This window comes from Carcharodon carcharias, chromosome 1, assembly GCF_017639515.1.
Source record: "Carcharodon carcharias isolate sCarCar2 chromosome 1, sCarCar2.pri, whole genome shotgun sequence".
In the NCBI taxonomy this organism is placed as follows: domain Eukaryota; kingdom Metazoa; phylum Chordata; class Chondrichthyes; order Lamniformes; family Lamnidae; genus Carcharodon; species Carcharodon carcharias.
In genome coordinates, this window is record NC_054467.1 from 240,115,453 (window position 1) to 240,131,606 (window position 16,154).

Genomic DNA, 16,154 nt, shown 5'->3' on the forward strand with positions numbered 1-16,154 from the left:
AGATTCTTTTTAGCTCAAATGCCGCCTTAGGCAGCACCTTCTAAACCCATGACCACTACTATTTAGAAGGACAAGGGCAACAGATACATGGGGACACCACTACTTGAAATTGCCCCTCCAAGCCACTCGCCATCTTGATTTGGAAATATATCACCATTCCTTCACTCACTGGGTCAAAATCCTGGAACTCCCTCCCTAACAGTGCTGTGGGTGTACCTGCAGCGCATGGACTGCAGCGGTTCAAGAAGGCAGCTCTCCACCACCATCTCAAGGGCAATTATGATGGGCAATAAATGCTGGCCTACCTAGCAACGCTCACATCCCATGAGTGAATTTTTTAAAAAGTACCCATTCTAACCAGTTTCCTTACTCAAAACATGTGACTTGTATTTCTTGGTTTGTTTCCTACATTATATCAGTGACTACGCTTCAAAGAGTACTTTGGAATGTTCTGAGGTTGTAAAGGCACTATACAAATTCAACACTCTTTTCCTTTTACTTGCTTTTAAATTATTGAAAAACCCAGACTGGCTTGAGTCAACCAGGTGACAAATATTAAAGCAAGGATAGAAAACAGTCAGCTGGTAAGATTGCACCTTTGGAGAGAACAGACAAGTTATTGCAGGTATGGATGCTACAATTATGGGGGGGTGGTGTGGGAGAGAGGGATTGTTTTATCAATCCAATGGGGAGGAGCGCTCACAGCATACTTTGGGAAATCACATGTCTAGTATATGACTTTCCCACCATTAATTCAAGGAGATAAAAATGCCATGTATTGTCTGTGGACACGTGATGTCAGAACCATCTCCATCGAGGCCAAATCAAAATGTTGTTACGAATTAGTACATTAACTTTGTTGTCATTAAGGTAGAATTTTTCAAATGCAAAGCACTCTGCTTTATGTTTAATTGTAAGCAGGAAGAAATGCTGCACAATGTGTTTTGTCATAAAAATATGATAGAATATATAGATTTTGCTACGAAGTTGGGGGTCTGCATTTTTGCACAAAACTCTGGGAGTGTGCAATCAATCATTAAGAAATAAATTGTTCAGAAATTATTTTATTTTATTATCTTTAGGTAACTACTCTTGTGAATACAAGTAGCAAGGGCCCATCAAGTAAGAAGAAAGGTCGATCCAAGAAAGCACATGTATTGGCTGCTTCTGTAGAACAAGCAACACAGAACTTTTTAGAGAAGGGGGACCAGATTGCAAAAGAGAGCCAGGATCTGAAGGAGGAGCTGCTAGTGGCTGTAGAAGATGTACGCAAACAAGGTGAGTGTTGTTTGGTTTAAACATACTTATGCAGAACTCTGGCTGTTGGGATTTGAAATGCAGTTGAGGGGCTCATGTTATTCTTACTATTTAATCATAGAGTTTAAGAGCAGAGGAAAAAAATCTCTCTTCTCTCCCTTTTCCTCCATTAGGGCAATTGACACTTGCTGGGGCATAGTTTGATTCCTAAAGGCGTGTTGACAGGTTATTTGAATAGTTGCAGGTTGAGAGAGATGGAGGGGTCAATGTACGTTCACATGAGCATTTTGCAGAAAGGGTCAGTGGATAGTGATCGGATTGTCTCTCCCCATGTTGGAGATGAGCAAGAAGCCCATTGTAGCATCACTACTGCCATTCTAACTCTGATCAGGAGACAAAAATACAAATTTTACGAATTAAATATGACGCAAGCGATAGTTATTTGTGCCAGAGGCTACACCACTTGGACTTTGACAATATTCATTATGCACTATTGTAATGGAACACCTATTATGCTTTTTCAACTGAAACCTTACTGGCCATTGCAGTTAGGTAAATTATTGTGGGATTTACTTGCTGCAATCTTAAATTACTTATGCAGTAAATTAAATTTGAAGGACAAATCAAGTATTTTTTTGTTAGAAAAATTTGTGAAGACACGTTTCAGAATGTTTATTGAATGTTTTTCTAGAGCAAACATATGCTAAACTATTTCATCTTTCTGCTTTACTTGTGCTAATTTCCACACATATTTACATTGAACTAAGAGATAAAAACAAAAAAACTGCGGATGCTGGAAATCCAAAACAAAAACAGAATTACCTGGAAAAACTCAGCAGGTCTGGCAGCATCGGCGGAGAAGAAAAGAGTTGACGTTTCGAGTCCTCATGACCCTTTGACAGAACTTGAGTTCGAGTCCAGGAAAGAGCTGAAATATAAGCTGGTTTAAGGTTATATTTCAGCTCTTTCCTGGACTCGAACTCAAGTTCTGTCGAAGGGTCATGAGGACTCGAAACGTCAACTCTTTTCTTCTCCGCCGATGCTGCCAGACCTGCTGAGTTTTTCCAGGTAATTCTGTTTTTGTTTTACATTGAACTAATTTGATATATTTAGATGTTCCAAAAAAAGTTTTATATTTTCAGTTTCTCTTCTAAACTTTTAATCATAGCAGGATTCGTGGGATGAGGTCTATGGAGAGAGTGTAGAATAGGTTTTCCTTATTGTAGGGAATTTACCAGTTCAGGCACAAAAACCTTCTCTCAAAATTGCTTTTCACAGTATATATCAATTATTTAAACTTGAAATGCAGGGGACATTGTCAAGAAGTTTGCAGATGATATAAATATTGGCCATGTGGTTCTTAGTGAGGAAGAAAATTCTGTGCAGTAAATTTTCTAAATTTCTATCGCTGCTTTACTTTATGGAGATGAACTTGGCAAAAAAAAAGTCCTCTAAAGAAACTTTCTGCAGAAAGAGTGAGCACATTGGACAAAGACTACAGCTCAAAACAAAAACAAAAATACCTGGAAAAACTCAGCAGGTCTGGCAGCATCTGCGGAGAGGAACACAGTTAAGGAGGTGCCAGCTCTACTTGTCCCACCTCCCCCGTTAAACCAGCTTATATTTCACCTCTCTTCTATTTTTACTTAGTTCTGTTGAAGGGTCATTTGGACTCGAAATGTTAACTGTGTTCCTCTCTGCAGATGCTGCCAGACCTGCTGAGTTTTTCCAGGTATTTTTGTTTTTGTTTTGGATTTCCAGCATCTGCAGTTTTTTGCTTTTATCTTAAGGACTACAGCTCACTTGGAGGATAAGCACCAACATGAACTTATTAGGCAGAACATGTGTATTTTTGTCTGTTCCATGACATTCTGGTGCTTGTGCCAAAAGTGTACTTATCCATCTTTTTTGGTCTGTATCATTCCAGTGTAGTTGGTTCATTGTAACTCAGTCTGAAGAATGTTAAATTATGAATATTTAGTCAGTGGATTAGCCGTCGACTTCAAACGGGTATTAAGTTTGGTTGAATTGTAGCACTTAGTCAAAATGCATGATTGATAAGAGGTAAATAAATTTTAGTCCCTCAAATAGAATAAAGAGGAGAGAGGTCTAATTTAAAATTTTGTTTGCCTTTACATACATTCTGATTTAAAAAAAAATGTCACTTAAAATATATGTACCTGCTAATATATCTAGTTGGTCCTCTGCTAATCCAGCGGCTAATACTTGCATGGAGGCTAAAATAATCTTGTACTTAACTGCAACAAGTCAAAGAATCAGTAGGAGGTTGCTATTTTGAGTTAATAAATTGTATGCCACATTCACTTTCTCCTCCTCTGCATGCTGAGTTGCTGGTCTTAGCTAACAGCAATGAAAAAGATGTTTGGAGGCCATACATTTTACCCACAGGGAAAGAAATTCCAAGAAAGAATTGTCCTGGAGTTTATGGCCTTGTGACAGGGATCAGAATGGAATTGATGGACCTGGAAGCAAACTATTTGCTTGTCATAGCTGTCTCAATTCAGTTTCTGTTGTGGATTGTCTCTAATGATGCAAACAGTTGCCAGTCTTACTCGGAGGCCACAGGTCTGAGAAAATGGAAACAATGCCATCTTGATGTTTTTATGTTCTGATGTGGCAGATGGTATGTACCAGGCTGACCAAATCCATGAGGGAAACTTGATCGCGCTATCACAACAGTTTTGCAATTTATGTTTATTTCGAGATGCCTGCACCAAATTCAAAAGTAATAAGTCCACCAAGACTTATCAAAATAAAAGATGTCAAGCACATAAGACTATAATTACTACTATAATAACTCCTAAAATTCCTAATTAACCTGGCTCCCAGTTATACCCCCTTTAAGGCAACGGCCCAAAAATAGATTTTAGATTTGAAACAAATCCAGCAAATTAATACAATACCCTGGACAGTGGAATTCCAATGGCTTTCTCTGGCTTCAGTTTTGGTAGACAGCAGACTTATGCACAAATACTGGAGGTTTCATTAAGGTTATTTCGCATACTTCTGTTAGATCTCTCAATACCTTCTCTTGACACAGCCGCATTTTCCTTTATATATGTTTCTCTCTTCTTAATATGTAAATTTTATTGTTTTATAAGCCTTTGAAACTGTATCTCCCTCAGAACATAAAAACTTTCATGTTGTCACTATATACTGTCAGTGACTTTTGGGGAAAAATAAGCACATTCCTTCACCTTGCTTATCTGGCTAGTTGTAAACAAACTAAAATCCCTTTGAAATCCAAACCTCCATCTTTCTAAAATGAAGATTCCCTTAACACCTTACATGCTAAGCCAACACCCATGTTTACTCATTAGCATATCAAGCACCGAGCTTCTTTTGACTTGACTTCATATGAAATTAAATCACACACAGACCTAAATATACTTACCCCGATAAACCTACCTTACAATAAACCAGAAAAATATTATAAAAATTATTATACCTTCATGACAGTTCTAAGATTTGTCTAAGGGATAAGAAGAGTATGCTCCATATCTTCTTTGACCTGGAAATGCTTAATGTTGACAATGAATACCTAAGATGGGTAGTGTTCAGTCAAAGAAAATTTGTACTGAGTGCTTACACTTTCTATATCATCAGGTGAAATGTCATTACTGAAATATAAAATGTTACATAGAAAATGGGAGCAGGATTAGGTCATTTGGCCCTTCGAGCCTGCTTCGCCATTCAATATGATCATGGCTGATCCTCTGTGTCAACACTATGCTCTCCCCATACCCCTTAACACCTTTAGATTCCAGAAATCTATCTATTTCCATCTTAAAAATATTCAGTGACTTGGCCTCCACAGCCTTCTGTGGTGGAGAATTCCATAGGTTCACCATTTTCCTCCTCATCTCAGACCTAAATGGTCTACCCCATATCCGGAGACTGTGATGCCTTGTTCTAGACCCCTCAGCCAGAGGAAATGTCATCCCTTCATCCAGCCTGCCCATCCATGTCAGAATTTTATATGTTCCAATGAGATCTCCTCTCATTCTTCTAACTCCAGGGAATACAGGCCTAGTCGGCTCAATCTGTCCTCATATGACAATCCTGCTATCCCAGGAATCAGTCTTGTGAACCTTCATTGCACTTCCTCTATGGAACGTATATCCTTTCTTAGGTAAGGAGACCAAAACTGCACACAATACTCCAGGTGTGGTCTAACCAAGGCCCTGTACAGCTGCAGTAAGACAACCTTGCTCCTGTACTCAAATCCTCTTGCAATGAGGGCCAGCATACCATTTGCCTCCTTAACTGCCTGCTGTACTTGCATGTTTGTTTTCATTGTTGTACAAGGGCACCCAGATCCCTTTGGACATAACATTCAGCAACATAGATTGGGAAATGTTTGAGGCTCAGTTCTAAAATCTCCAGACCCAGTTTTCCCATATCTTTTTGAAATTGACCTAAGAAACAATACTATATTACAAATTTCTTTTCAGTGATGCCATGATGGGACTAACTTTCAATTCCAGATTTGTATCAATTCAATTTAAATTCCAGCGCCTGCCGTGGTGGGATGTGAACTTGTGTCCCTAGAGCACTAGCCTGAGCCTCTGGATTTCTAGTCCAGTGGAAATTCCACTCTGCTACCATCCCCCCATTATAATTCTTTTTTTCAGAATTTATCTACAGTAAGATTGCCAGATATTGTAAATTTGAAGATGACATATATGTAAAAAGCAGTGGGATTGGAAGTGTATGTTTAAACTAGGGTGCAGATAAATTTTATAGAAGGACAACAGTGCAAATTAATTTTATAAGGAGTCATAATTTGCAGTAACAGGGCATCAGACCAGATCAGCCATTCGTTGGACTTAGTCTCCTAATTGTCTGCCTGTGGGACTGCTATCCAATTAAGGACAGCGAGCAGGCTTCTGAAGCTGCTGGCCAATGCTACCAGCACAATCAGAGGACTGATACTCTTGATGCCTCAGCAGCACCACTGGGAGAGGTAGTCACTGCTGAGGCATGCAGGATACCGCAGGATCTGAGCCACTAGGTAATTTTAAGGAAAAAAAATCAAGGGGCAGAGAATCCGATGGAATTCCCTTCCAGGGAGATGAAAGGAGCCACAAGAACAGTCTTCAGCCTCTTCCCAGGTTGCTGCTGAGAGGTTTCCTCCCCCCGATGCGGCTGGCCTCCCTACAAGGCAGAGTTGCCTGTCATCAGCAAGATACAGTAACCTGATAAAATGGCTGTTAATAACGTTGTAGTTTGGGTTTGCTGATTTGCATCTATTGCCACTGTTGGTAAAATGCCACAGTAGTAGATTGTGCCAGTGAGCTGTCGCAATGTGGCTCCCTGTGATTTTGCTGACCCAACCTCTATGCCAGCCACTTCTCTTCTCATCCAGCCCATCTGCCAAGAGTTGATAAATTTCTGCCCAAGGCCTGATGTAGGAAAGTTAGTGGGTGAGTTCCATTGCAAATGAAGTACTGAAAGAGGAATAAAAAAAGGGGAAAGAAAGATCAGATTGAGAGAAGGAAAGAAAAAAGACAATGGTAGAAGTTCTTTTTTAAAAAAATGTTTAGTTTTAAATCTGAGACTTAAAAGTCTCCAACAGTAATTAATACCTGAAGGAATTAGACTCCACAGTTCAAATAGTTGGTTTGCTGTGCCAGGGAGGGTGGCTGGTAGTTATAGCACTTGGCAGTACATTAAAAGGATACTTTGCTTTGCCATTATTTTGACAAAAAATCCTGGGCAATGATCATTTCAAGATTGGTGATATTCATTAACTATTTAAAGATTGGAAGCAGTGGCAGTTTGTTTATTTAAAGACTGGGGAGAGAGTATTATTCTGTGCAAGTGCAGGAAATGCAACATTTGCCATTCACCTTGTCCAGCACTATCAATCCTTTAAACTGAGAGGACAGCTCACTTCATGATTTGTTCACTCTTCCATCACCCTTACTGCCTTCTCTTTCTCTTGACACCTTCCCATGTGAGCATAGAAGATGCAACATCTGCCTGTTTATTTCCTCCACTGCTGTCCTAATTCAAAAATGCCACAAACTGTTTGTGATTGCAATTTAGATGCACTTCTTCCAACCTAGTATGCAGTATGCACTACTCACAGTCGACCCCCTTTGCATTAGGGAAACCAGACAAATTATTTATTTGCTTTGCTGAACAGCTCTGTTCTGATCCTGACTCCTGGGCTCCCTGATGCTTCAATTTCAACTCTGTTTCACTCCCGCTCTACAAGGCACAATTCGGTATGATGGGACACTCCCCGCTTGCCTGAATAAGTGCAACCCCCACAACACTCAAGAAGCTTGACATCGTCCAGGACAAAGCAGTCTGCTTGATTGGCACCACATCCATAAACATTCACTCCCCCTACCATCTACAAGACACACTGCAGGAATTCACCTAGGCTCCTTAGACAGCATCTTTCAAACCCACTACCATCTAGAAGGACAAGGGCAGCAGATAGATGGAAACACGACCACCTGGAAGTTCCCTTTCAAGTCACCCACTATCCTGACTTGGAAATATATCGCAGTTCCTTCACTGTCACTGGGTCAAATTCCTGGAACTCACTTCCTAGCAGTACTGTGGGTGTACCTACACCACATGGACTGCAGTGGTTCAAGAAGGCAGCTCAGCATCACCACCTCAAGTGCAAGTAGGGATGGGCAATAAATGCTGGCCCAGCCAGCGGAAGCCATGAATGAATTTTTTTTTAAAGGGGAGGAAATTGTTGAGGTGGAAGGGGTGAACCAGGATTTTGTGGAGGGAACTGTCCCTTTGGAATGCTTTCATCTCCTTTTGCCTTGCACCATAATCCCTTTTGTCAGGATGAGGGCAGGGAAATAAACTGAGTTTCCCTTTTTATCACTTAGTTTCCAATTAATACCCATTAAGGGCTTCTTCTTGCTTCAGCTGGGATTTTACCTGTAGCAGGGGAGGCTGGTGCCAAGTGTCCATGCTGCCAAGTTGCATTGTGGTGGTGTGGGCATGGGGCATGCATCCTGTTGGGGCATTCTGTGTCCATTGAAGGCTCCCGTCCTCTCTGGATGTCACAATCCTAGCCCCCTCTCACCCTGCCCCTGGTGAGACTTTCGACTGGTCTTCCTGGCTTTTCTTCAGGGGACTGCCTGCAGTCCGAACAGTGGCCAAGTGGTGCAGTTGGATGAGAGTTGCCGGCCATTTGAGTGGCCAGCAGTTCTGAGGTGGGACTTCCTCTTGGATGAGGGTGGAACAAATTGCCTCAAGCCAATTAGAGTCTCAATGACCGTAAAATTGCTGCGAGGCAAGCTAGCTGAGTGTAGGGGGTGGCTTGGGGACCTTGCCTTCCCTGTGTAAAATTACCCGTATTAACACTGTTTTTGTCTCCACAAATCCTGCCTGACATGAGTATTTGCAGTATTTTTTAATTTCATATTTCCAGTATCTACAGTATTTTGTTTTTGTTCTAATATCTCTTTGACTTGGTGTGAGTTTTTCTGATCACGCACCTGTGAAGTGCCTTGAGACATTTCACTATTATAGACACTATAAATGCAAGTTGCTATTGTCCCAAGATTATCATCTTTAAGCAGAGTCATCCGACAATTTGAAATTGGCGAAAGAGCAGCTTTTATTTTAAACAAAAATAAAAATAGCTGGAAAAACTCAGCAGGTTTGACAGCATCTGTGGAGAGGAATACAGTTAATGTTTCAAGTCCGTCTGACTCTTTTATTTTACGTTTGCTTACCATTGCTATTAACATTAAATAAGCTGACCAAGGTTAAAAAAAGTTAATATTCTAGTCATATTAAATCAGATGCAGTTTCATAAGGCAACTATAGTCGGTGTAGTCTAATTGGGTCACTAAGTCTAAGTAAATTTTAAAAAAAACTATGGTGCTTTGTCATTTCACATTACTTTGAAGCCTAACTCATTTGAAGCTTGATAAAATTGCTTGTCATTTTTTTGACACATTCTTTAACTATGGCAAATGTTCGCATGCTTTTGCTAGAAAACAAAATGTCAAGGCTGAACATAAAAATGCTGTGGTATAAAATGTAATTACATCGTGATGGCTTTTCATTAGTTGAAGGTTAGTCTGCTTCAGTGTGAACCTTTTTGGATAAAAATGCAGTTGCTGTGAGACTTGACAGATTTGAGGGATGCAAAAAAAATTAAGATTACATTATTTTACAGTCTTGGTCTTTCATGAAAGATTAGCTCCCTCAGTGAGTAACTGAGAGAAAGTTCAGTAGAGCAACACTTTGTACCCTTCCATTAATGCAAAATTATTTCATTTCCTCAGTTGTAACATTTTAATCCTTAATACAGCTGATTTCTAACTATGTAGAAGCATAATAGGCTGATCTAGAATTGACAGTGATCAAAATTAAATGCTAAAAGCTATGTTTTTCTCTGGCAGAAAGGACATTTCTCCATCCTACAGTTCCATTGAAATCTATAAAAATTGCTTTTTTATGCCCACCCCCTCCCCCGCCCCCATTAGAGTTCATAGAAAAGAAAACAATAACTTGCATTCATAGACTTTTATGACTTAAGGAAATTCCAAAACTGCTTTTAGCATAGCTAACAATATGTAAATTTGAAATGTTGGCGATGTTATGCAGGCAAAAGAAAAGTTAAAAAGTTCCCGGGAATGTAGGATGGCACCGAGGTGAATTGGCCGCAATGTGATTATGCCACTCGCCATATCTCCAACTCCACAGGTACCTAGAAATCATAGTGGAGACCAGCTTCCACAGGTTCAGTTTTAAAATCAACAGGTAGGCAGTTTAAAAATTGTAATATTTGCAACACGAACCACTGATGCTAACCCCAATTGCAGGGATGGTACTACCTCTGGTATGCACTGACTCCTTCTGACCTACACAAGCAATATCAGCCATATCCTGGGAACAGAAATAAGCAATTATGTTGCTCTGCCATTCTATAATTATCACGGCTCCATTTACCTGCCTGTGCTCTAGATTCCCGATTCCCTGACTGAACAAAAATCTGTCAGCTCCAGCCTGGGAAGTTTGAACACACCCAGGAACTTTGGTTTGGGGGGGTGGGAGGGTGGAAGGGGGAAGTGTTCCAGATTTTCACCACCCTTTGGGTGAGGAAATGCTTCCTGCTTTGAATTCTAAAAGGCCTAGCTCTAACTCTAAAACAGAAGTTGGACAATATGCAGCCCACATAAGGCAGTTGAGCTGAGGACACGAGTTCAAAGTATGATATCACAGCAATTACTGAATTTTGGCTGAAGGGCAGGAATGGCAGTTCAACCATCTTGGTTACAAGGTTTTTAGATGGGATGAAATAGGTTGGAGGGGGTGCGCCATATTGGTCTGTAGTAAGGAAGGATGATATGCTAGTAGGGGTGTCAGATGAAGTCCTATGGGAGGAATTGAGGAGTAACACGGGGACAATCACGCTACTGGGAGATAAAAGAGCAAATATGTAATCAGATTGCCAAGAAATGCAGAAAGAAAAATGTAGTAGTAGTAGTGAATTCCAACTAACCAAACATTAATTGGGATCAATTTGATGTGAAAGATAGGGGGAACAGAATTTTTAAAATGTATTCGGTAAGTCTCTTAGCCAGCATATAACAAGCCCAACATGAGAATGGGCAGTTCACAGAATCACAATCACAGAATCTCACAGTGCAGAAGAGGCCCTTCGGCCCATTGAGTCTGCACCGACATGTGAGAAACACCTGACCAACCTACCTAATCCCATTTATGAGCACTTGGCCCATAGCCTTGAATGTTATGATGTGCCAAGTGCTCAAGTTCTGGACTTAGTTTTAAGGAATGAACCTGGACAGGAGGAAGAGGTATCAGTGAGAAAGCATTTTAGTAGTAATGATCTAATTCAGTTAGATTTAGAGTGGTTATGAAAAAAGAACCTGAGAAATTGCAGGCCAATCAGCCTAACCTTGATGGAACGCAAATGTATTTGTCAGTCCCTCAAAACAAGATTGACATCTGCCAGGCATCATGATTTGTGTCCTTGGGTCCCTCAGCAGGTCAACCCTGGAACCACAGGCTTTTGGCAAAAAGGACAAGAATTGCACTGAGGAAGGTGGCCTCTCAGGCCAGGGTTCTGCTCTCGCTCCTTCGGTTTTTGTATCTTCTCTGTAGCAGTTTGTGGTTAGTTTCTGACTGTGTTGCAGCTTGTTGGATGAGGCTCTGCCATGTGGTGCGGTTTGTGGAGAGGTTTTTTAAAAAAATTCATTCACAGGATGTGGGCTTCACTGCCAGGGCCAGCATTTATTGCCAATCCCTACTTGCCTTTGAGAAGGTGGTAGTGAGCTCCTCCTTGAACTGCTGCAGTCCATTGGTGTAGGTACACCCACAGTGCTGTTAGGAAGGGAGTTCTAGGATTTTGACTCAGCGACAGTGAAAGAATGACGATATATTTCCAAGTCAGGATGGTGAGTGATTTGGAGAGGAACTTCCAGGTGGTGGTGTTCCCACCTGTCTGCTGCCTGTGTCCTTCTAGGTGGTAGTGGTCATGGACTTGGAAGGTGCTGTCTAAGGAGCCTTGGTGAATTCCTGCAGTGCGTCTTGTAGATGATACACACTGCTGCTACTGTGCGCCAGTGGTGAAGGGAGTGAATGTTTGTGGATGTGGTGCCAATTAAACGGACTGCTTTGTCCTAGATGGTATCCAGCTTCTTGTGTTGTGGGAGCTGTACTCATCCAGGCAAGTGTGGAGTATTCCATCACATTCCTGACCTGTGCCTTGTACATAGTGGACAGGCTTTGGGGAGTCAGGAGGCGAGTTACTGACAGAATCTCAGTGCAGAAGAGGCCCTTCGGCCCATCGGGTCTGCACGGACACATGAGAAACACCTGAGCTACCTTACCTAATCCTATTTACCAGCACTTGGCCCATAGCCGTGAATGTTATGACGTGCCAAGTGCACATCCAAGTCCTTTTTAAAGGATGTGAGGCAACCTGCCTCCACCACCTTCACAGCGTATTCCAGACCGTTATCACCCTCTGGGTAAAAAAGCTTTTCCTCACATCCGCCCTAAACCTCCTGCCCCTCACCTTGAACTTATGTCCCCTCATGACTGACCCTTCAAATAAGGGGAACAGATGCTCCCTGTCCTTGCTCCTCATAATCTTGTACACCTTGATCAGGTCACCCCTCAGTCTTCTCTGCTCCAACGAAAACAACCCAAGTCTATCCAACCTCCCTTCATAACTTAAATGTTTCATCCCAGGTAACATTCTGGTGAATCTCCTCTGCACCCCCTCCAGTGCAATCACATCCTTCCTATAATGTGGCGACCAGAACTGCACATAGTACTCCAGATGTGGCCTCACCAAGGTTCTATGCAACTCCAACATGACCTCCCTACTCTTGTAATCTATGTCTCGATTGATAAAGGCAAGCGTCCCAAATGCCTTTTTCACCACCTCACTAACATGCCGCTCAGCCTTCGGATATCTATGGATACACGCATTCCAAGGTCCCTTTGTTCCTCAGAACTTCCTGTTGTCATGCCATTCATTGAATACTTCCTTGTCAAATTACTCCTTCCAAAGTGTATCATCTCATACTTTTCAGGGTTAAATTCCATCTGCCACTTATCTGCCCTTTTGACCATCCCGTCTATATCTTCCTGTAGCCCAAGACACTCGACCTCAGTTAACCACCTGGCCAATCTTTGTATCATCCTCAAACTTACTAATCCTAACCCCCACATAGTCATCTATGTCATTTATATAAATGACAAATAATAAGGGACCCAGCACAGATTCCTGTGGTACACCACTGGTCACGGGCTTCCAGTCACGAAAGCAGCCTTCTGTCATCATCCTCTGTCTCCTACAACAAAGCCAATTTTGAATCCACCTTATCAAATTACCCTGTATCCCATGTGCATTTGTCTTCTTTATATGTCTCCCATGTGGGACCTTGTCAAAGGCTTAGCTGAAATCCATATCAGCTACATCAACTGCACTACCATCATCTACACAGCTGGTCACCCTCTCAAAAAGTTCAATCAAATTTGTTGGGCATGACTTCCTTCTGACAAAGCCATGCTGACTATCCCTAATCAAACCTTGTCTCTCCAAGTGGAGAGAGATTCTCTCCTTCAGAATTTTCTCCAGTAGTTTCCCTACCACTGACGTGAAACTCATTGGCCTGTAGTTCCCTGGCTTATCTCTACAACTCTTCTTAAATAGCGGAACCACATTAGCTGTTCTCCAGTCCTCTGGCACCTCTCCCGTGGCCAGAGAAGAATTAAAAATTTGGGTCAGCGCCCCTGCGATCTCCTCCCTTGCCTCCCTCAGCAGTCTGGGACACAAATCATCCAGACCTGGAGATTTGTCCACTTTTAAGCCTGCCAACACCTCCAATACCTTGTCACTCCCTATATCAGTTTGCTCAAGAACTTCGCAGTCCTTCTCTCCGAGTTCCGTACCTTCATCCTTATTCTCTTGGGTGAAGACCGATGTGAAGTATTCGCTCAACACTCTGCCGATGTCCTCTGGCTCCGCCCATAGTTTGCCCCCTTGGTCCCTTATGGGCCCTCCTCTTTCCCTGGTTATCCTCTTTCCATTGATATACTTATAGAATATCTTGGGATTTTCCCTACTTTTACCAGCCAGAGCTTTCTCATACCCCCTCTTTGCTCTCCTAATTGCTTTCTTAAGTCCCACCCTGCACTTTCTGTACTTCACTAATGCTTCCGCTGATTTGCTCCCCTTGTACATGCTAAAAGCCTCTCTTTTTTCCTTCTCATCGTATCCTGAATCATCGTATCTCTGGTCATCCATGGTTCTCTGTGCTTGTTACTCCTTCCTATCACTCTTGAGGGAACATGTTGAACCTGTACGTTCACCATTTCCATTTTGAACAAGCCCCACCCACTGCTCTTCTATAGATTTCCCCACAAGTAGCTGTTCCTAGACTACCTTAGCCAGATCCTGCGTTATTTTACTAAAATCTGCTCTTTCCCCCAATCCAAAACATTTTTTTGCAACTTGTCTATTTCTTTGTCCATAACAAGCTTAAATTGTACCATGTTGTGATCGCTATTGCTAAAATGCTCCTTCACCACCACCTCAGCCACCTTTCCGGCTTCATTCCCCAGAATTAGGTCCAGCACTGCGCTGTCCCTTTTTGGACCCTCTACATATTGACCTAAAAAGTTCTCCTGTACACATTTTAAAAAAAACCACTCCACCCAAGCCGTTAAAACTATGTCTATCCCAATTAATGTTGGGAAAGTTGAAATCACCTAATATTGCCCTATTGTTGTTTTTACACTCCCTCCGCAAATTGTGCACATATTTGCTCCGCAATTTCCTGCTCACTATCTGGGGGTCTAAAATAAATACCTAATAATGTGGCTGCCCCTTTTTTATTCCTAAGCTCTACCCACAAAGCTTCATTCGATGCCCCCCTCCAAGACATCATCTCTGCAGCAACTGACTCCTTAACTAATAATGCAATGCCTCCTCCTCTTTTACCTCCCTCACCTGTGTTGCCTGAAGATTCTATATCTGGGAGTGTTGAGCTGCCAATCCTGCCCCTCCCTCAACCACATCTGTGTGATGGCTAGTATATCTCAATTCCACATGTCAATCCTCTTCCCTTAGCTCATCTGTTTTATCTGTAATACTACCGGCATTAAAGTAGAGGTCATCCAGCCTTGCCTTACTCCCCTGAAATTTAATGCAGCTGTACTTCTCCTGACTTGATTGTTTTACTGTATTATGATGTGTCCCTATTCTGCTAACATTGTGTCCCTGCCGAATTAGTTTAAACTCCTCCCAGCAGCATTAGCAAACCTGCCCACAAGGATATTAGTCCCGCTGTGGTTCAGATGTTGAGCGTCCTGCTTGTACAGGTCCAACCCCTCCCAGGGATCCAGGAATCTAAAACCCTCCCTCCTGCACCAACTCTTAAGCCACGTATTCATCTGTGCTATTCTCCTATTTCTCAGCTTGCTAGCACATGGCACTGGGAGTAATCCAGAGATTACAACCTGAGGACCAGCTTTTCAGTCTGCTGCCTAAATCCCTGAATTCTTGATGCAAGACCTCATCCCTCTTTCTTCCCAAGTCATTGGTACCAACATGTACCATGATCTCTGCCTTATCACCCTCTCCCTACAGGATGCCCTGTAGCCATTCAGTGACATCCCAGACCCTGGCACCAGGGAGGCAACACACCATCCTGGAGCCACGTTGATGGCCACAGTAGCATCATCTGTTCCCCTGATTATCGAGTCCCCTATTACTATTACTCTTCCTCTCTTTCCCCCCCTCCTGTACAGACAGGCTGCTTGTGGTGCCAGAAGCTTGGCTCTGTCTGCACTCCCTAGAGGACCCAGCACCCTCATCAGCCTCCAAAATGGGATACCGATTTGTAAGTGGGACCTCAGGGGACTCCTAAACTTCCTGCCTGTTTCTCGTGGACTGCCTGGTGGTCACCCATTACCTTCCTTCCTCAAGTCCCTGCAGCTGCGGTGTGACCACCTCTCTAAATGTGCTATCCACGATGCTCTCAGACTTGCGGATGCTCCACAGTGACCCCAGCCACTGTACTGGCTCTGAAACCTGAGCTGCAGTTGGATACACTTCCTGGACACATGCTGGTCCTGGGCACAGGAAATGTTCCTGGCTTCCCACATGGAGCACGAGGAGTACACCACTACTTTGAGCTCTCCTGCCATCGCTTATCCCTTTAAATTAAGCCTTATAAATCAATTACTCTAGGGCCCTTCTTTCCTGATCCATGTTACTACAGAATATACAAACTATAGACCACAAAATGACCTTAAACTATTAGCGATAAAAGTAGTAAATAGTTACCCAACCTTACCTGCCACTTACCAATCATTCCTCTCCCTTGTAGCCTCTACTGCTGCAG

At 42.4% G+C, this 16,154-nt stretch overlaps 1 protein-coding gene across 8 annotated transcripts in view; it reads left to right on the forward strand.

The window, feature by feature from the left end:
• The window catches only part of ctnna2 (catenin (cadherin-associated protein), alpha 2), a 1,471,852-nt gene that overhangs the window by 29,901 nt on the left and 1,425,797 nt on the right, over positions 1-16,154 (forward strand). For all 8 annotated transcript variants that reach the window (XM_041198108.1, XM_041198115.1, XM_041198125.1 and 5 more), the window contains exon 2: positions 1,083-1,278. In XM_041198108.1, coding sequence (XP_041054042.1) covers positions 1,083-1,278 — 196 coding nt within the window. The remainder of the gene's footprint in view (positions 1-1,082; positions 1,279-16,154) is intronic.